Source organism: Aquarana catesbeiana, linkage group LG03 (assembly GCF_042186555.1).
Source record: "Aquarana catesbeiana isolate 2022-GZ linkage group LG03, ASM4218655v1, whole genome shotgun sequence".
NCBI lineage: Eukaryota > Metazoa > Chordata > Amphibia > Anura > Ranidae > Aquarana > Aquarana catesbeiana.
In genome coordinates this window covers 130399074-130426858 of record NC_133326.1, presented here as the reverse complement: position 1 = coordinate 130426858, position 27785 = coordinate 130399074, and the positions used below count along the sequence as shown (strand labels likewise).

The 27785-nt window shown below is 42.0% G+C and overlaps 1 protein-coding gene across 1 annotated transcript in view; it reads left to right on the top strand.

Annotated features, from left to right (window-relative positions):
• MAPK8IP2 (mitogen-activated protein kinase 8 interacting protein 2) overlaps window positions 1–27785 on the top strand; it is a 102762-nt gene that overhangs the window by 50228 nt on the left and 24749 nt on the right. Inside the window, exons 3-6 of the mRNA XM_073619229.1 lie at window positions 5099–5347; window positions 18641–18713; window positions 19058–20905; window positions 23816–23891. Coding sequence (XP_073475330.1) covers window positions 5099–5347; window positions 18641–18713; window positions 19058–20905; window positions 23816–23891 — 2246 coding nt within the window. The remainder of the gene's footprint in view (window positions 1–5098; window positions 5348–18640; window positions 18714–19057; window positions 20906–23815; window positions 23892–27785) is intronic.

Genomic DNA, 27785 nt, shown 5'->3' with positions numbered 1-27785 from the left:
CTCATCGTGTGTACTAGGCTTAAGGTTGTAAATATACTAGTGTTACTGTTATAAAAAAGAAGACCTCTGCCAGGGTCTGGACACTGATAAGTGAACAGCATGTGTATGTGCTGGGGCCCCAACATGTCAAGCATGTGACTTCCTACTACATTAAATCTCTCTTTATAATACACATTGAGAATAGATTGAAACCCACCAGTCCTGTGAGCAACCTGTCAGGGCTGTGAATCTTTATGTATTGGGACCAGCTGGTTGAGGCCAACAGCTCAGATCAGGACTCTATACACACTGAGCACTCAAAGGAAACACTGGCAGAATCCCCAGGGAAAACAGGGAATTTCAATCTTTTCATCATCTATATACAGTATATATCATATATATAGATTAGGAAGGATAGCATAGAATAGGATGTAGCAAGGTTAAAGAAAACATTCTAGATGTCTTCTACCAAAAAACTGGAGGAATCCCAACTGGCATATTTTTTGAACTGACAGTACTGGCAACCAAAGAGAATACTGTTAGCAAGGGATTGTTCTTAAATAAAACCATTAAAGTGAGCGCAGACAGAATTTTGGGTGATTCATGTCAAAGTCTCCTTAGAAGCATTATCTCCAGGAACATGTTTGCATACTTGATAACTGTCCTTGATTTCCAGGAACAGTAACGACCGTTAAATGATTGTCCCACAAACTATTTTCCTCTGGGAAGATTTTTTCATTTTAAGGAATGGCAAATTGTGGTTTATGCCACAGTTCTCTGAGGTACTGTATGTTAAATACAATTGCAATTAGTAACTAATAATTCTATTTTCTTTTAAAATGTATATTTATGGGCAAACGTTATTGAAAGCAGCATTCAAATAGAACAAATTAAAATCTGAGATTTCTTTTCAAATTTCCACAGGTTTTATATAAAATACATAATACATTGAGTATTATTATGGTATTACAGTAAATTGAGTACAACACTGCTGTCCGATTATATCATTCTAGAAAATATTCTGATATTAAAATATAAAAACATTTATAGCAACAGCATGCATATCTGAGCCATAGCTACCCCATATTCAGCTATTCCTTATAGGAATTGTTGCCATATTTGGGATTATACTCTCCTACATACTTTTGTGGGTATTCTTTTGTTGATTCATACACAGTGTGACTCACATTTTCTTCTACGGAGTTTGTGTATATAAACCCAATTCTATTTTAGTATGGTTGGCATCATGGATCACTGTATGCAATTTTTTAAAACAAAATAATTTTTGTGAATCTGTTGCAAAATTTCTAACTTGAAGAAGATTGTGCCAGTAACAACACTCCCAGTTGCAAGCTGACAACACTAAGCTTGCCATGCAAGCTCCTTCAGTTGGATGATGGGTTGCCTATCTTAGTTACATAGTAGGCGAGGTTGAAAAAAGACACAAGTCCATCAAGTCCAACCTATGTGTGTTTATGTGTCAGTATTACATTGTATATCCCTGTATGTTGCGTTCATTTAGGTGCTTATCTAATAGTTTCTTGAAACTATCGATGCTCCCCGCTGAGATCACCGCCTGTGGAAGGGAATTCCACATCCTTGCCGCTCTTACAGTAAAGAACCCTCTACGTAGTTTAAGGTTAAACCTCTTTTCTTCTAATTTGAATGAGTGGCCACAAGCTTTGTTAAACTCTCTTCTGCGAAAAAGTTTTATTTCTATTGTAGGGTCACCAGTACGGTATTTGTATATTGAAATCATATCCCCTCTCAAGCGTCTCTTCTCCAGAGAGAATAAGTTCAGTACTCGCAACCTTTCCTCATAACTAAGATCCTCCAGACCCTTTATTAGCTTTGTTGCCCTTCCTTGTACTCTCTCCATTTCCAGTACATCCTTCCTGAGGACTGGTGCCCAGAACTGGACAGCATACTCAAGGTGCGGCCGGACCAGAGTCTTGTAGAGTGGGAGAATTATCGTTTTATCTCTGGAGTTGATCCCCTTTTTAATGCATGCCAATATTCTGTTTGCTTTGTTAGCAGCAGATTGGCATTGCATGCCATTGCTGAGCCTATCTACTAGGACCCCCAGGTCCTTTTACATCCTAGATTCCCCAAGAGGTTCTCCCCCAGTGTATAGATTGCATTCATATTTTTGCCACCCAAATGCATTATTTTACATTTTTCTACATTGAACCTTATCTGCCATGTAGTTGCCCACCCCATTAATTTGTTCAGATCTTTTTGCAAGGTTTCCACATCCTGCAGAGAAGTTATTGCCCTGCTTAGCTTAGTATCGTCTGCAAATACAGAGATTGAACTGGTTACGCCATTCTCCAGGTCGTTTATGAACAAATTAAATAGGATTGGTCCCACCACAGAACCGTGGGGAAACCCACTACCCACCCCTGACCATTCCGAGTACTCCCCATTTATCACCACCCTCTGAACTCTCCCTTGTAGCTAGTTTTCAATCCATGTACTCACCCTATGGTCCATGCCAACGGACCTTATTTTGTACAGTAAACGTTTATGGGGAACTGTGTCAAATGCTTTTGCAAAATCCAGATACACCACGTCTACGGGCCTTCCTTTATCTAGATGGCAACTCACCTCCTTATAGAAGGTTAGTAGATTGGTTTGGCAAGAACGATTCTTCATGAATCCATGCTGATTACTGCTAATGATACCGTTCTCATTACTAAAATCTTGTATAAAGTCCTTATCATCCCCTCCAAGAGTTTACATACTATTGATGTTAGGCTAACTGGTCTGTAATTCCCAGGGATGTATTTTGGGCCCTTTTTAAATATTGGTGCTACATTGGCTTTTTTCCAATCAGCTGGTACCATTCTAGTCAGTAGACTGCCTGTAAAAATTAGGAACAATGGTCTGGCAATCACTTGACTGAGTTCCCTAAGTACCCTCGGATGCAAGCCATCAGGTCCTGGTGATTTATTAATGTTAAGTTTCTCAAGTCTAATTTTAATTCTGTCCTCTGTTAACCATGGAGGTGCTTCCTGTGCTGTGTCATGAGGATAAACACTGCAGTTTTGGTTACTGAAGCCCCCCGATTCACTCGTGAAGACTGAGGAGAAGAATAAATTCAATACCTTCGCCATCTCCCCATCCTTTGTAACCAGATGTCCTTCCTCATTCTTTATGGGGTCAATATGGTCAGTCCTCCCTTTTTTACTGTTTACATACTTAAAGAATTTCCTAGGATTTTTTTTTGCTCTCCTCCGCTATGTGTCTTTCATGTTCTATCTTAGCCGTCCTAATTGCACCCTTACATTTCTTGTTGCATTCTTTATAAAGTCTGAATGCTGAGGATGATCCCTCAACCTTGTATTTTTTGAAGGCCTTCTCCTTTGCTTTTATATGCATTTTTACATTGGAGTTAAGCCATCCAGGACTTTTGTTCGCCCTTTTAAATTTATTACCCAATGGGATACATTGGCTAATGCCCTTATTTAATATACTCTTAAAGCAAACCCATCTCTCCTCCGTATTCTTTGTTCCTAATATTTTATCCCAATGTATGCCTTTTAGCAAGGTTCGTAGTTTAGGAAAGTTGGCTCTTTTGAAATTCAGTGTCTTTGTATTCCCTTTATGTTTCCTATTTGTGTGATTTATACTGAAACTAATTGACCTGTGATCTCTGTTACCTAAATTGCCCCGTATTTCCACATCCGTGATCAGGTCTGTATTGTTGGTAATCAGTAGATCCAGTAATGTTTTATTTCTAGTTGGTGCGTCTACCATCTGACCCATAAAATTGTCCTGCAAGACATTAAGGAACTGTCGAGCCTTAAATGAATGCGCGGTTCCCTCCGCCCAGTCTGTGTTTGGATAGTTAAATTCCCCCATTATGATAACACTTCCCATCCTTGCTGCTAATCCAAATTGTAATAGGAGATCTGTCTCCACTTCCTCCCTCAGGTTAGGGGGCCTATAGCCTACTCCCAGTATTATTTCCCCTTAGCTTCATCCCTTTGGAGCTCTACCCATAAGGATTCCACCTCTTCCCTAGCTCCCTCAGTGATGTCATCTCTCACATTCACTTGTACATTATTCTTGATATATAGGCATACCCCTCCCCCTTTTTTACCCTCTCTATCTTTGCGGTAAAGGGTATATCCTTGAATGTTTGCCAGCCAATCGTGAGAGCTGTTGAACCAGGTGTCTGAAATTCCCACAAAATCCTCCTCGTACAACAGTATCTCTAGTTCACCCATCTTGTCCGCCATGCTCCTGGCATTGGTGAACATGCCACATAGTTTAGACCGGTCGCATATTGTCCTCGTATTGGGTGTTTCGAGATTGCAACTAGGACTTGCTACCATACTTACCTTGTGTTTTTGTGCTTTGGTCAACCTACCACTAATGCCCCCAATACTACCCTCTGGAATATCTTCCACGCTGACTATCTCTACCTCTGGACCCTCCACCCCATCGCCTAGTTTAAAAACCCCTCTAACTTTTTGGCCATCTTCATTCCCAGCAGATCTGCACCCTCCTCATTTAGGTGCAGTCCGGCCCTTCTATAGTACCAGTTATCGACTGGGAAGTCGGCCCAGTCCTCCAGGAACCCAAACCCCTCCTTACTACACCAGCTCTTCAGCCACTTGTTTGTGGCTATCTGATCTATCATATAGCTAGCCCAATGGCCAACAGAAGGAAGTTGCACATAATGCTGACAGCGCTGCTTCTAGATGTGAGGCAGTGGCTAAGTGTTGTCAGCTTGCAACAGGAAGTGCTCTTACTGGCAGGATCTCCATTTAAGAAAGCTTGCAATTGATTCACAAAAATTATTTGTTTAAGAAAACGGTATACAATAAGATATTATGCTAAGCATACTGAAAAATAAACAGATCTAGGATTTACATACACTTTAACTGTTTTATATTGCATATGTTTTGGGTTACAGTGTTAAGGCATCCATTTAATGGAAATATATTAAGCTTAACCATCTTTAATGTGAACTGAACATCAGAGTTTGATTATCTGTGAACATTTTGCAATTGCATTGCTGCCTTTTCACTTTTGAATAGCTACTATTTTGCTTAGATTTATTCAGCTTGAAAGGTGTAAAACCATAATGCAACCATTTTTCCCTTTGTAGGAAGGACTTGGTTTTGGAAGATGCGATCCTTCCCGTGCTATCTGCACCTTTCAGGAGGATTTCCAGGAATTTGAAATGATTGATGAGGAAGACGATGAAGAGGAAGAGGAGGAAGAGGAGGAAATCCAGCCTCAAGAAGATAGCAAACAAGATGAGTCGCCTCCATCACCAAGTCCGTCTCCTCTTCCACCTGAAGATTTACTGAAAAACAGGCCATGCACTCTGAGACTTAGTGTCCCTCGAACCCAGGTGAGGTTACAAATATGTGAATTTGAGGAACAGAAGGATATGATAAAGTCGGGAAGACATATAAATATGGTTAGCGCAATCACTGAATACAATGAGTACATTAAAAGGGAGTCTTTACATTTAGGTGATAGGATTATAATATACTGCATATTGACATTACATATGAACTGTATAATCCTGTATAGTATTGATAACAGATTTAGCACTCCAGAATGGCATTTTTCTTAACAGGGTTTTGGCCTTTTAAATTCCCTGGGTTTAGCTCAGGGACGTGCAGTCAGGGGAGGCACCTGCCATGATCATAACCCCCCCCCCAAAAAAAACCCATGAAGCTTCGAGGATCGTAGCACAGGAATCTGGGGGGTGGGAATATTGGGGGGGGGGGGGTTTAGGTAATTGAAGTCCTACCCCACCACTGGTCAAAATTTGGGGCTCCTGCCACCTATAGTTTCAGAGATACGGGGCTTCTGGTGCAGCCTGTCAGAAGCTACGTACAGAGCGGCCAGTTTAAATATAAGCTGGCACACTCTGCAGCAGACTGAGAGGGTGAGTTCACAGTGCCTCTCACTTCTTGTCAGAAGCACTGAGCTTAATGGACAGCTTGGAGCCTTGGACCAATGGTAAAGGCCAGCCCTCTTAACTAGAAGGAAAAAGCATGGGTTTATGGGTATAAGATTTACTCACAATCCCATGGTTTTCTCACACAGTTAAGAGGGAGAATGAGAATCTGCTGCCTGCTGAAAAGGTACTGTTTTAGCTAAATCATATATTTATATGCTATATGTTATAACAATCATTTATTATTTATCTATTTACTGTGAAATTACTGGTTTGAAGTTATAACTTCAAACTTCAGTAATTTGTCCGTTAAGCCACCTGCTTGAGTACAGTTTTTGAAAATATAGTAAATTATCTCAAAAAACAATATATAATAATTATTTGTAGATTACTTACTTATGGTAATTAACCACTTGCCACCCAGGCCAATTCTAACACTTCACTCATCATCATTTTTTTGCTAGAAAATTACTCAGAACCCCCAAACATTATATATCTTTTTTTAGCAGACATCCTAGGGAATAAAATGGTGATCGTTGCAACTTTTTATGTTACATGGTATTTGCTCAGCAATTTTTAAAAAAAGTTTTTTTGGGAAAAAAACTGTTTCATGAGTATAAAAAAAACCACTAAAGTTAGCCCGATTTTTTGTAATGTGAAAGATAATGTTGCGCAAAATAAATAGATACCTAACATGTCACGCTTTGAAATTGCACACACTTGTGGAATGGCGGCAAACTTCGGTACTTAAAAATCTCCGTACAGGGGCATAGATAAGGGGGGGGTCAGGGGTGTTCAAACCCTCCCCCCCCAGGGCATTCTGGCAAAATGCCCAGACAGTGTCCCTGCTGTTTAGCCTCAGCATCAGCACAGTAGAAGCAATCAGAGTTTTGGATTGCAGCAGCCAGCCCCCCTTCTATTGTGCCCCATCCCCTCAGTTTAATAAGGTGTCCCCCCTGAAAAGCATGAAATTACTGCAAGGTCTCAGATGCCAGCAATTGACAGTGCACAGTTGAGGGAACTCCTAGACTCCTCCTGGAGGTATCATATGACACAGCCGAAGGGAGACTGGGGATGCAGAAGTTTTCCTACTTCTGAGCCGTGCTGAATCTGAGGTCTGGTAAGTGGGGAGGCATCAATTTTCTGTTTTAGGAAGGAGGAAGTAAGAATTCCAGTCTGGGGGAGTTTCTTTTGGTGAGGGGTTAAGGAAAGGGGGTGGGTTTGCTTTTGGAGAAGGGGAGAGTTTCTTGTAGAGAAGTGTACAGGGGGTGGTTAATGGCATTGATTTGCTTCTGGGAGTGAGTTTGATTGGATGAAGGGAGCTTTTCTTCATAATTAGGAATCTTTGCTGGGGGAGAGGGTATTGACCGAGGGAGATATTTTTGCTTTGGTGGGTCGGTTTAGAGACTGGGGGTTTTATTTTTGGGGGGATATTTGACAGTGGGAATCTTTGCTTGGGGATAGAGGGTTCTTAGGAGGGAGAAGGGGATTTTTTTCCTTTAAAAGAGATGTTTTTTTTTAAATTATACTTAACTAGGTGGATGGAGCATCAATCCAATGTTGCATCTGTCCCCTGCTGCTTCAAAGCCCAACAACAGAGCGATCAAAGACCGCTGATCACTCAGATGTCAGCCTTCAGTGAGCCAAGAGTGTTGGCTGTCAGTCCCTGACTCTGCCTCCCTCCCCCAAGGAGCGGCTGGCTCAGGGTCTCTGCGGCTCACTGAGAGGCTGAGCAAGTTGCTGGTCCAGGCATCTGGGTGAATCCTGACTTTAAAGTTAGAATCTTTTCACAGCCTGGACCTGTGATGTCAGCTGACAGTGGGCTATAGCTGGCTGTCAGCTAAAAATGGGTCACAAAAGTGCAAAATGACATGCACGCCTCCCCAGGAGAAGTACAACCAAGCAGTATGCCGTCCCTTCAGAGCGCATGCACCAGTGACATCACCAGCTGCTTTCCATGTGACTATCTCCTAAACACCACAAGTTTAGGAGATAGTCACTATATCTACAGATAGATGTTATTATAGGCTTACTTGTAGGTACAAGTACAAAAGCTGGGTTTGCTACAGTTTAAGACTGAATGAAAGCCAACCATATTGACCAGGTGCAAAGGCCACCACCCTGTGGTAGGCAGTGCACAATATTTTTTATTTTTTCATCTCTTAAAACATTTCATAAAATTTCTTAGGACACATTTTTTTAAGGTTTAAATAAATCACTGAATTTACTGCCTACCACAATATGTTGCCCCTTGCACCTGCTCAACTTGTGCAGTAAGGTTAGCTAAAATCCAGTCTTGGGTCGCATTCATATACAGTATCTCACAAAAGTGAGTACACCCCTCACATTTTTGTAAATATTTTATTATATCTTTTCATGTGACAACACTGAAGAAATGACACTTTGCTACAATGTAAATGTAAATGTGATGTCGTCATGGAGGAGTGGACGAGGACTCCAGTGGCAACCTGTGAAGCTCTGGTGAACTCTATGCCCAAGAGGGTTAAGGCAGTGCTGGAAAATAATGGCGGCCACACATAATATTGACACTTTGGGCCCAATTTGGACATTTTCACTTAAGGGTGTACTCACTTTTGTTTCCAGCGGTTTAGACATTAATGGCTGTGTGTTGAGTTATTTTGAGGGGACAGTAAATTTACACTGTTATACAAGCTGTACACTCACTACTTTACATTGTAGCAAAGTGTCATTTCTTCAGTGTTGTCACATGAAAAGATGTAATAAAATATTTACCAAAATGTGAGGGGTGTACTCAGTTTTGTGAGATACAGTATCCTACATGACCATGGTGCAGCAAGTATACTGCAAATACCTGCACCCGGGATCAGATTTTATAATCTCTGCTCAGCCTGTACACCTGAGTGATGGGCTGAAAAGAGCCAAGGCTGTCTGCTGCTGTAAACATGTATCCACCTGTATCTGCACATCCAGTGGTTACCTGCAGGTAGGGATACATTTTTGCCCGTGGATAAAATCTCTTTGCATCCAGGGTCAGAAATTTGTCCCTAACAGCAGGTAACCACTGTGACCCACGGTTTGTTAGTGTGTCGCTCAGGCTTAATCAATTTGGGGAGTAATGTAGATGCTAACGAATGTGCTGCAGGAGTCCCGGCAAGGGATGGAGCTCATACCAGCTCCTGTAGTCACTGAAGGGAAGAGAGAAAAAAATCCCTGGTGCACACATCCACGGAGTCCTATGGTAATGTAGTAGTGATGGGAGAGACCTCAGCATGGGTTCCCGCCAGGCCACACCCCAGTTTTGCTTTGTCCCCTGGAGCTTAAACATGGGGACCACTGGATGTGCAGATACATGTTAACAGCAGTGGCTCTTTTCAGCCCATCACTCAGGTTGACAGCCTGAGCAGCTGACAAAAATTGGAAACATCTGGGATCCTGGCTGTAGGTATTCATGGTATATTTGCCAATCCATGGCCATTTAGAACATATGAATTAGATCTAAAGCCTGGTTCACATGGTAAGCTTTTTTTAGTTCAAACCAGCGGGCTGAAGGAAAAAAAAAAAAGGGAGCTTAGGAGGAGCTTGCTGTACTAATGAGTACACTACCGCACCACAACTGCGTGCATTGCGTTCTATTCAGTTGAATGGGGATAATTTTTGCTGCGCTGCATTGCAAAGTCTCATGGCCCTACTCTGCTGTCACATGTTTTTACCATACCTCCCCCAACATAAAAGTGTAAATAATGCCTTTAAGTTTAAAAGACCTGAACCCCCCCCCCAAGGAAAAAAATTATGTATGGCCCTGTCTCCGTAGGTGAAGCTTTAAAATTTTTTACAGGTTACATGTTTAGAGTTACAGAAGAGGTCTAGTGCTAGAATTATTGCTCTCGCTTTAACGTTTGCGGCGTATGTAACCTGTGTGTGTCTGGCTCTGATACTAGCCAGTGCCTCACCAGCCACTGACCTCACCGCACGTCCCTGTTTAGCTGCTGGTATTTCCTTTTTGGCTTCATGCTTAACCAAAAGAAGCCAATAGAAGTTCTTCAAGCCACTTAAGTAAGAATCTACCAGCAGTCTAGCAGGGATCTGAAAAAAATACTTTTCCACATTTCAGAACGGCTCATATACAAAGAAAAGGTCTTCCAGTTTTTCCACTAAAAGTGACAAGCTGATTAATTGCCTCTGAGGTATTATGCGGTATTATGGCTTTAGTATAATCAAGGGAGTTGATTTATTTGAGACATTTTTTTATAAATAATGACTGTTCTAAAACCACTGGTTGTCCATGCTGTACAGGCCTGTTTTAGTATGATGGAGTCAGGTAGATAAAGATGTTTTCTCACTTTAAAAATGAAACCATTCCTCCATATGGTGACCATTGCCACGTTCTGTTCCCAAAATATGTCACTATTGTCATTAATGTTATACGAGCACTAGCAGTTACCAGTTTTTAACTATACTCAGTTTTATTCATCTCACTTAATGTTAACAGTGGCACAGCATGTGATCACTGTGTCATTATTTTCATTTGAAGTAGTATTCCTTTAAAGCCTGTTCTTATGGAGAATCCAGTATGGAGCCAGTGACACTGTCATTCCCCTGGTTGATTCTCCGAAGGACTATAATGCACTCAGAGATGAAAATAGGAAGTTCATCTCAAAGCATTGCTATGGAAGTCTCTAGGAAAGGAACTAAGGAGAAATCTCCTAATGGGTACATAGAAAAACAGACCTGGCAGCAGGGTCAAACACTTTCCCACTCTAGTTAAACATAAAGACAAAAGGTTTTGACTGCAGTTGAGATTTTGTATCACAGGATGACTTGATAAAAATGGGTAGTCCTATTTAGAATATATAATCTTACAATATTACTTAAAGTTTGCTATAGAAAAGTAGCAGAGATAATTTAGCAGCACATATAAGACTGGTAGCAATAATGGCAGTAATATAATTACCATATACAGACTTATTTAAGACCTTGGGCATAAAGGACAGCCCTGTAAAACTGGGGTGGTGATCCTAACTGTTATTGTAACATGTAACAATATGCTTCAGTAAAGAAATCCTTTCTTGTAAAGTAGCGGAGCTGTACCTAGTGTACTCCATGCATTCATTACCTTTGCCATACCCATTCTGGCAAGTGTAACTATTGAGTTCCAGTAGTCACTTTGACAGCCAAGATTCCAATCTGTGTTGCAAGAGCTCTAAAGTGACTTCTGTGTGATTGAACTGTGTTACTGCTGTTATTCTCTACATTCATAAATGCAGTGTAACAATATTGTTATATAACAACTAAAAAAAAAATAAATATATATATATATATATATATATATATATATATATATATATATATATATATATACAGCACTGCCCCTTTAAATTCCTTCTGTGCACTTTACTATCTTTAAATCAATAATAAGTGCAATTCTCAAAGTGCCAATGTAAATTAAAGTGCAACGTGGAATCCTCAAAATGCCACTGCAAAATAAATGAAAGAATAATTAAATAAAGTGCAATACGATACTATGTATTAGGGCTGCTGCTGTGGAAAGATACTAAAAGAACCCTTATGGCAACTACACAAATATACACAGCGCTGCCTCTTAACAAACCCTCTAGACACAATAACATTAAAGTCCAACAATATATTAAGCTCTTCAGAAATGGACTAAAAAAGTAGAAAAGGTGCCATCCTCAAAGTGCTGATGCAAAAAACTTATTAATTTCATAAGGTGCTAAATCCATGGTGCTGTGCTCCCCTCTTTTGTCCCCACTCACCAGAAAATGTCAGGACCAGAGCGTTAAGGGAACACCCCCTGTGTTATCACTGGATAAGTTGTTAATTCAACGTTTCTCCTTCACTCCTCCATATCTCATAAAAAATTCCCATTCGTTAGTCCATGCCATGAAATCACAGAAGATTTTTCCATAGTGTAAAACCACTTTATTAGATTTAACCACTTCAGCCCTGGAAGATTTGGCTGCTCAATGACCAGGTAATTTTTTGCGATACGGCACTGCACCGCTTTAACTGACAATTGTGCGGCTGTGCGACACTGTACCCCAAAAAAATTGACATCCTTTTTTTCCCACAAACAAAGCTTTCTTTTGGTGGTATTTGATCACCTCTGCAGTTTTTATTCTTTGTGCTATAAACTAAAGAAGAGTGTCAATTTTGAAAAAATCACAATATCTTTTACTTTTGCTATAATAAATATCCCACATTTAAAAAAAAAAAAAAAATTTTTCTACATATGTTTGGTAAAAAAAATCGCAAGTATATATTGATTGGTTTGCGCAAAAGTTATAGCGTCTAGAAAATAGGGGATAGATTTATGGCATTTTTATTATTATTTTTTTTTTTTTTTTACTAGTAATGGCGGCGATCTGCGATTTTTATCGGGACTGCAATATTGCGGTGGACAAATTGGACACTTTTGACACATTTTTGGGACCACTGACAATTAAACAGCGATCAGTGCTATAAAATGCACTGATTACTGTATAAATGTCACTGGCAGGGAAGGGGTTAACAATAGGGGGCGATAAAGGGGTTAACTGTGTTCCTTCACTGTGTTCTAACTGTAGGGGGGATGGGACTGTCTAGGAGGAGAGAGAGATTGGTATTCATACTTAGTATGAACACACAATCTGTCCCTACTCCCCTGAAAGAACTGGGATTTGTGTGTTTACACACACAGATCCCAGATCTCTCTTTGTCGCGAGCGATCGCAGGTGCCCGGCGTTCATCGCGCGCCCCTAGTGACCAAAAGGAAGAGTGACTTAAGGTAATGTCAATTTGCCCAGTCGAGCCAACCTGCCGCAGTAAAACTGCGGCGGCTGTCCGGAAGTGGTAAAAATATATCTCAAAGTGCACTTATAATTCAGTAGTTAAAATAGAGCATATAGAGAGGTAATGGCCGCCGCCTCAGCGTGCGTTCCAGCTGCCGATGTGATACACTAGGACGTGCTCATTTAACGTGTTTCGCCCCTCCCACTGGGCGTCTTCAGAAAAGTCATAATTTACACAAAAAAAAAAGTAAATAACAAATAAAACACACACTTTTTGACAAGTCCTTTAATTAAAATTAAAACACCCAAAAAAAATATCCCACAATGTAAATCCATTGTCAATCACATTGTTCAGCAATGCAGATGCTTGCCAATAATGATGACCAACGCCTGCCGAATAGCCGGAAACAAAAACGCCAATTGCTGACACAATCCACTCCTGGCAACTCACCGCACATAACAACTCCTGTTCCCCAACGCAGAATGAAAACAATGGGGTGAAGCATCCCCGGCGATATCATTGACAAGTATAGGGTATTCATTTTTAAAGGGAGCTTCGAAATTCCAATAAGCCCCCTGCCCACAAACCCAACAAACCCCAGACCAGGGTTGTGGGAATGGGACCTTGTCCTCATCAACATGAGGACAAGGTGCTTTGCTAGAAGGTTGCCTCTGGTAAGGGACCCTCCCTGTGTTGAGTGCATTTGGCCTAGTATGGTTCAGGATGGGAGGGGCGCATGCTTGTCTACCTCCCTTCCCACTTTCCTGACCAGCCAAGCTGCATGCTCAAATAAGGGCTGGTATGTTTTTTTAGAGGGAACAGCATGCCATTATTTTCCTTTTTGCAAGAGGTCCCATATTAACATCATGTAGGATAATGCCGCGTACATACGAGCGGACTTTCCGGGAGAAGATGTCAGAAGGTACGAATCTGTCGGACAATCCGATCGTGTGTGGGCTTCATCTGACCTTTTCTGTCGAAAAATCTGACGGACCTTAGAAATAGAACATGTTTCAAATCTTTCCGATGGACTCGATTCCTTTAAAAAAAAAAGTTCATCTGTATGCTAGTCCTATGGACCAAAAACGACGCAAGGCTGTTGGCTACTAACTTTTTAACTTCCTTTTCTAGTCCAGTTGTACGTCATCACGTTAGAAACGATCGGACTTTGGTGGGATCGTGTGTAGGCAAGTCCGTTTCGTCGGAACTCCGTTGAAAAGTCCTTCGGAGTTCAGCCCGACGAGAAGTCCGCTCGTGTGGACGCGGCATTAGTCTAGTATAAATTAAGGGAATCTCTGTTTACAATCAGAATAAAGCAGCCTTTTTTTTAAAGGTTATATTCATCATTATACAGATGTGCTACTTCACAGGCAGGTAAGGGCGTGTTATTTAAAGGAAGTTTGCATTTTTATTTGTCCTTTAAACATTATTAAAATTGCTTCTCCCCATCAAACAAAACTGAATTTTAATAAAATATTTTGCTTTGGAACATGTTCCCCAGCTCAGTTCCCAGTTCCCCTGTGCAAATTCACAACCCCTTGCCTATTAGCCTAGAAATGGCCAGTACTATTTTTTAACACTGACTTCAATAGATTTTAAGTTTATGAATGTACCCTGAATCCAAACCCTGGGCATTCACCTGCTCATAATGTAGTTTTCTCTCTTTTTTTTTTTTTTTTTTTAAGCATTACTGTTTAAAAGAAAGGTGATATCTAGAAGCTGTGCCCCCTTGCCAAAAAAGTCAGGGAGAAGGAGAAGGACTCTTTACCAGTATAGCGTTCTCCCACTCAGCACATATAGTTTAACGCTGTGTTTCTGTGTGAAGACGGGCATCTTGGTCAAAGCAAGGTTTTGCTTTCTTTCACTGCAGTGATCTCCATTAGCTTCTGGGCCCCATGCCGAGTGGCTGCCCAGCTGCATTCTGAACACAGGGGGTCTGCTGCTGGACAAGGGCACCATTTAGAGAATGCAAAGCACTTCCTCACCTCTCCACTTCATCCAATCAGAGACTACTTTGCATTCATTGAGAAAAAGCAAAGTGATCTCTAATGGGTGCTCACACCAAGTGGCCAATCTCCAAGCTGGACAAAAATGCCATAGCTTTAATTCTTCTTTAGCATTAATCCTGGTCAACCTGTTTTTTTTTATTTTTTTTTTTTACCTTTTGGCTTTTGAACATGTAGAAACCACCAAAAAAGCCTATTTTCAAATATTAAGAGCATTGCAGAGCTTTTGGCTATAGTTACAGATTCATGCTACTTATGTTAGAGTTTTAGCAATAACCACTGATATGATTTTCAGTCACCTAACAAACATTTTACTCAGAGAGAGAAAGGGACAAGACCGCGCAAAATAAATACTGTATATACTCGAGTATAAGCTGAATTTTTCAGCACATTTTTTTGTGCTGAAAGTGCCCCCCTCAGCTTATACTCGAGTCAAGCACTTTTCTGGTGCAAAGAATGACATTTTCCGAACCGACTTTGGGGCCCCGTATCTCGGGACCACTTGGTGCTCGGAACCCCAAATTTGGTGTGCAAACCAAATGGAACTAGCACTACAACATATCCAGCTGGGGTTCCTAGCACCAAGTGGCCCCAAGATATGGGGTCCCACATTTGGTGCAGAAAATGTCATTCTCTGCTGCAGAAAAGTGCTTGACATTTTCAGAACCGATTTTGGGGCACCCGTATCTCGGGGCCACTTGGTGCTAGGAATCCCAGCTATTGAATATGTTGTAGTGCTAGTTCCACTGGGTTTGCACATCAAATTTGGGGTTCCTAGCACCAAGTGGCCCCGAGATACGGGGCCCCAAAGTTGGTCAACTGTGTCCATCTGCAGCAATGTCATTTCAGGACCCTTGGGGTCCAGAGACCCCAAATTTTGGCTGCTGCTAGGGGGCATCTAGGAACCCTTAACTACTGAGTTTGAAGTTCGGGGGAACTATGGCTGCAAATGGGCACAGTGAGGCATGCAAATGGACACAGTGAGGCTGCAAATGGGCATTGTTGACCCTCTTTTCCACTTACAGTAGCTGCGCATTTCTCACCCTAGGCTTATACTCGAGTCAATAAGTTTTCCCAGTTTTTTGTGGTAAAATTAGGTTCCTCGGCTTATATTCGGGTCAGCTTATACTCGAGTATATATGGTAATACATTCCTAAACAACTGACCAGTAAAGCAATTTAGGATTTTTTTTAAATAATTCATTAATAATTTTAATAATTAATTTGATAATATATTTTTTTATAAATCTTTTACCATTACTTGAAGAATAATAGCAGTAGGACCATTCTAAACTTGTATGTTTTAATGTAGTCCACATAAATGAACAATACAGTAGTGCAATCTAATAGCAGTAGAAGGAATATCACACACCATCCATTATTCTGATATTACTAATATGATCCTTTGCTAAAAATGATTCCTGATTACTAACTTCCTAAAATATTCATACGTGTTTAAGGAGTTTGAATAAACCATTATATCATTTTTTCCAAGAACCCAAAACACTTCGTTGTTTAGTTGAAAGATTTTGTGACCCTCACACGTTAATGTCATCCATGCAGTGAAACAAGGATATAATGGACCTACAGACATCAGATGATACAGACAGATACAACTGCATATTGTCAACATATTGATGAAAGCAGATACTTTTTAAATTAATTTAGGTAATATAAGCTTATGTACATTAACTGAGAAATGGCATAAAAAGTAGGCTTTTATGCACTCTATAAGATATTGCAAAATTCATAGAAATTGAAGTACGAATTGCAAAATATGTTCACAAATGCTTACATAATACCTAGGCCAGAAACCAAAATCACATTTATAATGACTTTAAGACCAATAGCTGTGAAAGCAGATATATTCCCTTTACAATGCTAAATGGAAGAGAGGTAATCACATTTTGAGAGTATTCACTATATTTTTCCTTTATTGGCACTAATATTTTTATCACTACAAACAATTTGTCAGTAGGCAAGAACTCTGATGAAATCTGATATGAAAGATTAATCTACTTTATTAGCAAAAATAATAATAATAATAACTTTGAATTGTTTTTAAGATTGAGTCAGATGTAAGAAATATGATTATCTAGGATGCTGCTTTCCCTCTCAATAAATATTAAGAAATTACAGAATGAACTGATGGCTTTATGCAGGGCTTCACATCCCTTTTCGGATGATAATTATATTTTGCAAAGGCATTAAGTGTACCTGATACAGAAGCCTAACTACCAAGCAGTGATATTGCCTCATTATTACTATGCATTTATTAAGTCAAAAATTGACACTCACACATCACTGCTACTCTGCACAGTCTGGCAGTTGAGAAGCCTATTCCCTGATTCAGCTTTGTAGCCTCCTTGATCAGTTCTACCTCTAGCTTGCCAACTGGAACAGAGCCAGATCATTCATAATGCAACCTAAGCAGGACGTTTGTGTCCAGCTACAACCTACTTGCTTCTGTAATAAATGAGGACACTAGCGATGGGGTGTGCACATGCCTGTCACTTCACAAAAGAGGATGCACTTGTAGACAGGTGGTGTCTGATGAGACCAGTGGCGTAGCATGGGTTGTCAGCACCTAGGGCAAGGCAAGTAATTTTGCGCCCCCTAACCCATGGACTTTTAGATACCCCCACCCTGATGAAACCCCCAGATACCTCCCCTCACTCTGATCACACATTCCAGATCCCCCCACTCGGATCACACCCCCTAGATACCCCCACCGTGATCACACCCCCAGATACCCACCCACTCTAATCACCCCCCCAGATACCCCTCAGATCCCTTCATTGTGATCACAGCTCCAGATTCCCCCCCCCCTCAGATTCTTCCACCCTGATCACACCCCCAGATTTCCCTCTACTCCGATCATACCACCAGATCGCTTACTAGATCCCTCCAATCTGATCACACCCCCAGGTCACCCATCCCTCCACTCTAATCACACCTCCAGATCCCCCCACTCTGTGTACATACCCAGATCTCCCACCCCACCACTCAGCTCTGATCACACCTCCAGATACCTCCACTCTGATCACACCTCCACATACCCCACCAGATCCCTCCACTCTGATCACACCCCCCAGATACCCCCCTCCCCATCACACACACAATCCCCCCACATCTCACAGGTCCTGCAGCAGGGTTAGCTGAATATCTCCAGCAGGACCTCCAGTGGTGGAGGCAGCTTCAGCAACCAGCAGGAAGCCTCCTCCACCCTGACCTCCTCCTCCGCCGGGAACCCCAGCCTGATTCCTGCACAGCGTGACACTCACTGTCTGCACACACTCGGGATCAAGATCTGCCCACCACTCCGCCCTCCTCTGCATGCTTGAATCCATTCCACCTGTTTTCTTGGTGACAGCAGCTAAACAGCAGGTAAACTAAAACCTCCATGCTGCGCCCTCTCTCCTACTGGGCGCAGCACAGAGATTTTAGTTCGCCTGCTGGGGGGACAGGTATTTAAAAAATCCAAATCCCCAGCAAGTGGCTGGGGATTTTGATTTTACCGCTCCCCTCCCATGCTGCCACCCTAAAACCTTAGCACCGGCCCTATCTGTGCCCCTCAAAATGTTGCATCCAGGGCGACCACACCGGCTGCCCCCAGGCTACACCACTGGATGAGATCATCCTTGCCAGTAGAGATAATGCATATGAGATGGCTTCTTTGGAATGGAGTGGGGTGTCAAAGCTTCTACCTTTCTACCCAATCTGCCCTAATTTGTCTCTGCACTGGACAAGGAATCAGTATCAACACACGACGATTAATAGTCAAATGAGCAGGAAGCTAATAAGGGAAGTTGTAAAGAGAAACACTTAATTAACAATGACTATACGAAGACATTTAGAAGCTATGTCTCAGTTTATATATGTGTATATATAAATATATGAATGTGGTAGGTACAGTTTGCAGTTTATTGGATTGAGATATTCTATTCTCTAAATCTCAGGACACACTTAACAACAACGGTGGATTAATTTCTCAGAGTGACAGCTGGGCAGATCCTGAGAGAAATGAGACCGGTGAGAGCGTTAGACTCTTTGCATGTGTATCTATTACTACTTTCATGGTGTTCCTCATTTGTGTTGTTTTACTGCATCTTTAATATAGAGGAGAATCTGTCCTCTGTAATAAGAAAGTCAGTCAGCTTCGGATGGATTGATCATTTTTCCTCTTTCTGTGATGACACATCTCTTCCCTAATACCATATCTTCTTTTGCTTGGACATATCTCTAGCTATTTGAACAAAACTGCAGTCTGCATGCGTGTCATTTCCAGAAATTCTTTCCCTATTTTTCATATCTCAGTGTATATTTAGTGTTTCCTCTATAAAATTATGCATTCATAAATCTTCTTAAATCTACAGAACTGGTATCCCATACTCAGGTTACTCAATGCGACATTGACTCTCACAAAGAAGCTGACAACAATGAAACAGAGCTGGAAAGAGAAGAAGACATTGACGTGTCTAGGTTAGCACCTGAAAGCAATCACCATTCCAGCCATGTTGACTTATGGCATTCAGGTCATGAATTTGGGGTATCTACACCACCCCAAGAGAATGTGGAGGATCTAAGTCCTGATCAGAGAGAGAGCACAAGGGGTCATCCATCCAATTCTTCCAATGAAACTACATCTCCATCTTCAGATCCTGGTATTGAGGCAGATCTCACCAGTAGAAATCGATTTATGCCACCTGGACACAGCATCCAGGATCTAAGCTCTCCTGGCTCTGATTCAGATATAGAAGGAGAAATAGAAGCAGCTTTTGCTTGTGAAGGTGGAAGGCTTGTGGGCAACATGATCTCATCAATATCAGAAACAGAGCTTGATTTGACTAGCGAGTCAAGCAGTGGGCGGTCCTCTCACCTCACCAACTCCATTGAAGAGGCTAGTTCCCCAACCTCTGATCCAGAACCAGATCCCGTGGGAGAGGTAGGCCTTCAAGGTCTAAAAGACTCTATTTTACTTGACAAGGAAGATGAGAGAGGTCCTATAATAATGAAGCCTGAAGAGAAATACAGTACATGGCACGTAAATGAAGAAAGTTTGGGCGAGGCGGAAGCTGATGAAATTAAAGAACGTAGTCTGGAAAGTATTCGAAGATCCTTTTACTTACCAGTTGGTCCCAAGATACTGCCAGAGACAGATGTAAACAGTGAGTATGACTCAGACTCAGAATCTGAAGCTGATTTGAGTGAAGATTCAGATTCCCCTTGGCTACTTAGTAATCTGGTTAATAAGATGATTTCTGAAGGTTCATATCCTATAACCTGCCCAGATGAATGCCTTCAGAGGCAGACAAGCCCATCTTGTGACACCCTTTCTCCTGCCTCTGAGTTAGATCATGAGACTGTTGGGCAAGAGATAGATTGTGATCTTTCCACCCCCAATGATTCCCCAAAAGAAATGGCCGAAGAACAACAAAGCATAGAGCTGGTGGATATGGAGACTTTGCAACACTCCCTGAGCCATCATGGTAGAGAAGAAAATGGCCCTGGTTTGTATGTCCTACATGATTCACGTGACACAGTTACTCCAATCTTTGAAGGACTTCCCCTCCATCTGGAGGGATTATCTCATACAGCTAAATGTCGTTCTCAATCTCCGGGGCATCAAATTGAAAAGAAACCTTGGTCTAGGACAGAAGAAATTTTACAGGAACAAAGGGATGGCTGGGATATTGACCGTGACTTGGATTCTGGAATTCTGGAAGATAATGATCTTTGTGATGATCTCTGTCCAGAACTGGACCAAAATCAGCCAACAATGGACATTTCGACAGCTAAAACTAACCGTGGCTTTAACCTAGAATATTCTGTTGAAGATGATGAAGACATTTCTTACTACAGAAGCCTGAAGGGTTCTCCCTACCAGAATTGCATGGAAGAAGAGTCTTTTATGGAGAACCATACAGCTGAACCACGGCTTCTGGATGACTCTTTGGCTTATGATTCAATGAAATACACACTGGTTGTGGATGAGCACACTCAGCTGGAACTGGTTAGCCTTCAGAGATGTACTTCAATATTAAGTGATGGTAGTGACCTCTTGAGAGCTTGTGATAATTGTGATTTGGAGGAAGATGAATTTGGAGATGAAGTTGAAGTTCAAGAACACGAATCTTCATCAGAAGACTCATCACCGGAGCCCAACATGCCTTTTTCCAAGAAGTTCCTCAATGTCTTTGTAAACAGCACATCACGGTCATCAAGTAAGTTTTTTTTTTGCATATAAAAAATACTGCTGCCCAACTTATATGAGTACTTGTTATCCTTTCACACTTTTTTCCCTTAAATTTTACTGTAGAGCTAGGCATAAGCCACCAGATCCAAGCTACCGGTTCACAGCAGAAACAGCGAGTAGCACTGCCGTGGTGGTCCACTGGTCATTGTGCTGTTTTTATGTCCTGCAGATTCATTAAGCTATCTAATGAAGCAAAATGTGACTTTATACAAATTCTAATTTTGGTTTTCTTTAGTCAAGTCAATCAGGACAATATATCATATTGGGTTTTATGGGTTTCTTCACTTCAGACTGTGTATCTTTTAGTTAAAGAGGTTTTGTATGTTATGGCCTGGCAATATTAAAGCCAGCCTTCTGCTATAGCAGTTGTTAACAAGATGTGGAAAAGTTATAACCTTTGTCAGGTTTTATAGTTGTCTGTGCTCTCATTGGGGAGGTTTTCTTGTAATTCCTGTTCTTATGACATCCTGTGAAAAGTAATGTGATGATGCAGGGGTTAGTGAAAATTTAACAAGTTGCAAAAGTGTTCCGCATAAGGACGTCTTAGCCATTGTTAGTTTTCTCTGTAAGACTGATTTCCCTTCACATCTTGCTCTCTTGTCCCTGAAGAAATAAATGCATAGAAAAATAAAACCTGACAAAGGTTCTAAACTTTGCCAGCACTATCCAAACCTAAAAAACACTTTGGCTGGCAGTTGGCTTTGACCCTCCCTTTTGTGCAGATTTAAGAAGATCTACAATTTAAAATTTTTCTTACAGTTCTGTATGTGTGGGACAAAGTGCATGTAGTACTTTGCTAAGTGCTTTCTAACCATAGTCATGGGGTCTGACCTGCCCCCTCCCCCCCTTCCGTGGCAATGTCAACAATAGCTTTGAATTAGATCGCTGACTCATAAATGCAGCTTATCTTGGCTGTGAACACTTTCCATGGACAAGCAGCAGCAGCAAGAGGAATGCAGAGCCTGACATATCCCCCTCTCTCTGCATTACTCTTCTCACTGCTTGTTTATGGAAAGTGTTCACAGCAAAGACAACCTGCACTTATGAATCAGCCGTCTCTCTCAAAGTTGTTGTCTATTTGGCCATGGCAGGAGGAGAGGGGAGCAGGTCGGACCTCAGAACTATAGTTGGCACTTAGTAACAAGGGACAAAAAGCTTTGTCCCATGGGGGGTAGAACTGTAACACAAAAAATATAATGATAGATCTCCTTTAAGCCCTGTCAACTTACACTTGCCAAGCCCCACCTCTTTCTGCCAAGATTCAAAAGTTAGGTTGTAGAAGATTTTGATGTTACAGCAATGTTCTGGGATGATATAAAATATTGAAACCTATCACACGTAACTTAGGCCTTAAAGAGGAACTGCAGTCTGCTCACATAATTTGTAATAAAAACAGCTTTGCTATTCTGAAGCTTCCCTCCAACTACTTTGCATAGTATTTTATATACAGTATACTGTGATTCCGTACTTGCCAAATTTGCTGCAGAAATCTCCCTCCACTGAGTCTGGCTACAGCCATTTTAACTGTGGGCAGCTGAAGCTGCTGCCTGTTCACTTCCTGGGTTTACACAGACACACCGAGGCACACCTCCAGCTCTGCAGCTCTCATTGGCCCTCTTATGACTCATCCCCCTCCCTTCCTGGCAATCTCTCACGAGAGTGAGAGAGAGAGCCGTGCATGATGTCATAAGCCTAGGCTTTTTACCAGACAAGAAACAGGAAGTGGGCCGTATAAGGTATTTACTGGCAGAAAAAAAAATGTTTTACTATTCAAAGTTAAAACGACAAGGGCAGAAGATTTATTAGATGGAAAGTTGAAAAAATTACTGTTAAAGTAATTGTAAAGGAAAAAAATTTATATAAAAAAAAAAGAAAAACATGTTATACTTGCCTGCTCTGTGCAATGGTTTTGCACAGAGCAGCCCTGATCCTCCTCTTCTCAGGTCCCCCGCCAGCACACTGTGCCCCTCCCCCTTGTTGAGTGCCACCATAGCAAGCTACTTGCTGTGGGGGCACTTGTGCGTGCTCGCTCCCGAGATGGCTCTCTGCGTCCATAAGACACAGAGACCATGGCTCAGCCCTGCCCCTGACTCCCGCCTCACTGGCTGTGATTGACAGCAGCAGGAGCAAATGGCTCCTGCTGTTGCATCTCGGCCAGTCGGGTAGGAGAGACCTGGGTGAACCTCCGGTCTCGCGCAGGTCGCTGGATCGAGATTAGGCTTAGGTAAGTATTAGGGGGGCTGAGGAGGGAGCTGCACATTGAAGATTTTTTACCTTTATGCATACAATGCATGAAGGTAAAAAAACATCAGCCTTTACAACCACTTTAAACAAGACCATTCTCTTTAACAAGATGATACATTTTAGATAACCATTAAAACCAGTACATTATCTAGCTCCCCCACTCTCCTGCATAACAAAATTTGTGTACTACTTAAATGCAACTACTTAAATATTGGCATTTATAATGTAAGCCTAAAACTGCTACAGGAGTATCATAAAGACATAAATCACATTCACTACAGCAAGGATGGTAATGCCTGATTTCTAAAAGGGATTTGCCCACTTTCAGCATCATTTGCAGTGACTGGGCTACATTGGGTTTCCTTTTAAGCAATAACACGTGCTTCTAACCATTGTCTTTAAGGAGAAAATAAAGTATTACACAGCACATGCGCAGGACTGACTGGTGTTAGAGGCACAAGAATGGGCCTGAGGATAGGCAGATGTATTTCTGTCTATCATTCCTCTTGAATCACATAATGTTTGGGTCAATGTGAAAGCAGGCAAAGAAAATGCCTTTTAAACTGTCTGTGAACTTGGCCTTACAGGTTTCTATTTCCCAAATTGCCAATGTTTTTTTCGGTGTTTTCCATAGGCACTGAATCATTTGGACTATTCTCTTGTGTATTAAATGGAGAAGAGCGAGAACAGACACACCGAGCTGTTTTCAGGTGAGACATTCTTGCTTTTAGTGGAATGTTGTTTGGTTGTACAAGGAAACAACTGCCTAATGCTTTGTTATTTCAGTTTTGGTCCTAATAACATTTTAATCAACCTATAAGGGCATGATGAGCTGGATGCTTCTTGTGAACTTGTCTCATGCCCAAACCATTCCGAATAAAAATATTGTGTGGTACCTACAGGTAACTTCTCTGTGTGTCTAGGAAGTCCAGTGATTCTGCTAGTAAATTCTAACTGCAGTCTGGATACTTCTCTTTCCAGAGCTATGCCCTTATTGTCTCACAGTGCCTTAGCTGTATCAAAGGTTTTTTTCTTGGATAGTGGTGCAGTGTGGGCAGGAGAAAAACAAAAAAACTAAATCTGCCATGATCTTCTTTCATTTGGTCTAATTTATTCTGTTAAATATAACATTAAAGTGTTTTTTTTTAACATCTGTTTGATAAAATACCTGTTGACTTTGCCAGATATCTTGCCAGCTGATAACTTCTGGTGCATTCTGGTACCAGAAATTTCTTAGCACAAGGCTTCCAGTGCAGTGACTACTGTAACTGCTCAGTTTTTTTTCTAACTGCTAGTATCCCCTGCACTAGAGCACCCTCTAAAATGTAACAATCCACTCACTGAACACTTAATACCTTACCCTTAACACAAGCCTTTAGTTTCCTTACCACATAACCCTTAAAGTTGAACTAAAGTCCATGATACTTACCTTTCCTTCAATGGAGCCCTGTGCCAGCATCTTCTACCCAACTTCTTCAAGGTGTTAGGCTGTGCTGTCTTCATTGGCCGGTGCAGGACCATGTCTCTCCTGCGCATGCACAGGTGTTCAGTCATCCAAGCACACAGGATCAGTGCCAGAATGTACACTAAGTGTACATTCAATAGAAGACTGCATGCAGGCAAGTAGGGTTATTTTACTGCAGAAGAGACATTTCAAGGCTTCACTGTCCTTGTGGAAGCTTTGCCCTCAGACTTGGCTCCAGTTGTTGCCAGGATGCTTACAGTGATCCGGATAGGTATGGTAACTAGCTAGGATCTGTAGCACCAAGACACTTTTCCACTTTGCCTTCTCCCTGTGACAGCAGTGGTAGAGCTGGCCATAATCACAGGTGTGGGTGTTCCCCAAGGGGGGACACAATGAGCTCATGAGCTCAGAGATTTTCCTGGTTGTCGCTATGTGGTAATAGTGAATATGACTCAGTGGTTAGCAGTCATTTACTGAGAGTGGCAGGAGAGCAAATGCTTTCATTCCTACAGCTAACTACTTCATTGGAAGCAGTAAGGCATCTGCTGGATAAGTGACCAGAAGTGATCTACCTGGAAAACTATGACCTGGGCCGTAGCTATGGGACTGAACATGAGATACCCACAGGAGAGAATACCTTCACACCTCTATCAGGAAGTCTAGCTGATGCTAAATCAGATGATGCAACAAGGAATGATCAAAGCAAGTAAGAGCGCATGGACAGCTTCAATTGTCTTAGTGGGGAAGAAAAAAGGCACACTCCACTTTTGTGTGGACTATAGACATTTGAATGTAACCACAAGGAATTCCTATCCTCTTCCAAGTGTTGAGGAATTTTTTGCTCCCCTTGGATAGGCCACATTTTTCTCTATAATCAATATCATCAGTGGGTATTGGCAGATCCCTGCCACCAAGGCAGACCAGCTTTCATTATTCCTATGGGGTTGTGCCAGTTCAAAAAGATCCCCTTTAGGCTGAACGACATGCCTTCCACATTCCAGAAGACAATTCAACTCTGCCATGGGGACATAAACCTGGATATTATCCTGATCTATCTATATGAGGTAGTGTTGTTTTCTTCTACGTTTGAAAATCCATCTTACACACTTAAATGCTGTGTTGGCCTGGCTACACCAGAATGAGCTCAAACCCAAGAAATGTCATCTATTTAAATGTGACATTGAGTTCCTAGGACGATATCATCTCTAGATAAGACACACTCTCTAATCCTGAGAAAGTAATAGTCATTGTCTGGGCTGGGCTCAGCCCTTCCTTCTCAGAGCTGGCCGCTCAGCTGTCAGCTAATTGCCAGCTCCTATCCACAGTTACTCAGCTTGATGACATCCTGCTTGTCAGTCCTGCCTACTTAAGCCGTTCAGCCCAGTGGATCTCTGCCTTCGCCTTAGTCAACATCACAGAGACCCTCTCCTGCATTCCTGTTAAAAGACTTGCTTGGCTGACATCCCTTCTGTCTCAACGTCCTACCTCTGAGAGCGCTTTGCATCCTTGTGGCTATTTTTCTAAGAAAATGTCACCTGCAGAGTGCAATTACGAGATTGGTGACAGAGAGCTGTTGTTGATCATTTTAGCCCTGAAAGAATGGAGACATCTCCTCGAAGGTACCACTGTGCAGGTTTTCATTCTTACTAACCATAAGACTCTAACATTCTTGTCTGAGGCTAAATGCCTCTCTCCCAGAAGGGCACAATGGGCTCTTTTCTTGTCAGGTTTCAATTACATTGTCTCATTCTTATCGGTACTAAGAATGTAAGGGCTGACGCCTTGTCACGACAATTTTCCTCCACTTCCAAGTTGGAGTCAATTCCAGTTCCTGTGATTCCTCCTGATCATATTCTGGCAACGGTTCACACCAGTCTCACTTCTCTTTTGGGTGACAAAATTCTTGCTGCTCAGGTCTATGCTCCTCCTGAGAAACCTTGTGACCGTTGCTTTGTCCCAGAGAGTCTCCATACTGCCGTGCTCCAGACCTACCATTCTTCCAATGCTGCTGGCCCCCCTGGGAAGAATCAACTCTTTTGCGCCATTTCCCAACAATTCTGGTGGCCTAGTCTACTTGCTGATGTAACTGCCTTCCTAGCTGCCTGTTCCGTGTGTGCTCAAAGTAAGACTCCACAACATCTTCCAGTGGGCCTCCTACAACCCATACCCAATGGAGAGAGGCCCTGGACCCACCTGTCAATGGAGTTACCCAACTCCCAAGGCAACATAGTTATCCTTATGGTGGTTGACCGGTTCTCAAAAAGGTCTCATTGTATTCCACTTAAGAAGTTGCCCACTTCTAAGGAACTAGCTTCCATTTTGCTCGGGAGATCTTTCACTTACATGGGCTACCCAAGGTGAGTGTTTCGGACAGGGGTAGTCAGTTTGTGTCCTGGTTCTGGCGAGCCTTTTGTGCACAGTTGGGAAATCAGCTTGCTTTTTCCTCTGCATATCACCCGCAGTCTAATGGGGCCGCAGAACAAGCCAATCAGTCCTTGGAGCAATTCCTACGTTGCTATATTTCTGACCATCATAACAACTGGTCAGACCTATTACTGTGGGCAGAGTTTGCTCACATTAGTGCCTTGAATTCTGCTTCCCGATTGTCCCCGTTTATGGCGAACTATGGTTTCCAACCTTCCATGTTGCCTGACTCATTTGTTCCGCAGAGTATTCCCCGTTTATGGCGAACTATGGTTTCCAACCTTCCATGTTGCCTGACTCATTTGTTCTGCAGAGTATTCCTGTGTTAGAGGAGCATCTCTGTGGTCTTCGTTCCACTTGGGCACAAGTCCAGAAGGCTTTGTGACATGCTAATGATAGGTACAGACTCCATGCTGACCGCAGACGCCTGCACGCACCTTCCTACCAGGTTAGGGACAGGGTCTGGTTGTCATCTCACAACCTCCGACTTTGTGTTCCCTCACTGAAGTTTGCACCTCGGTTTATTGGGCCTTTCCATATTCTTCGCAGGATTAACCCAGTGGCTTACGCATTAGACCTTCCTTCTATCATTTTCGAATGTACTTCATGTCTCTTTATTAAAACCTTTGGTCTGCAAACACTTTACCACCTCGGTGCCACGCCCTCACACTGTACAGGTTGAGAACCATGAGGGGTATGGAGTACAGTTCATTGT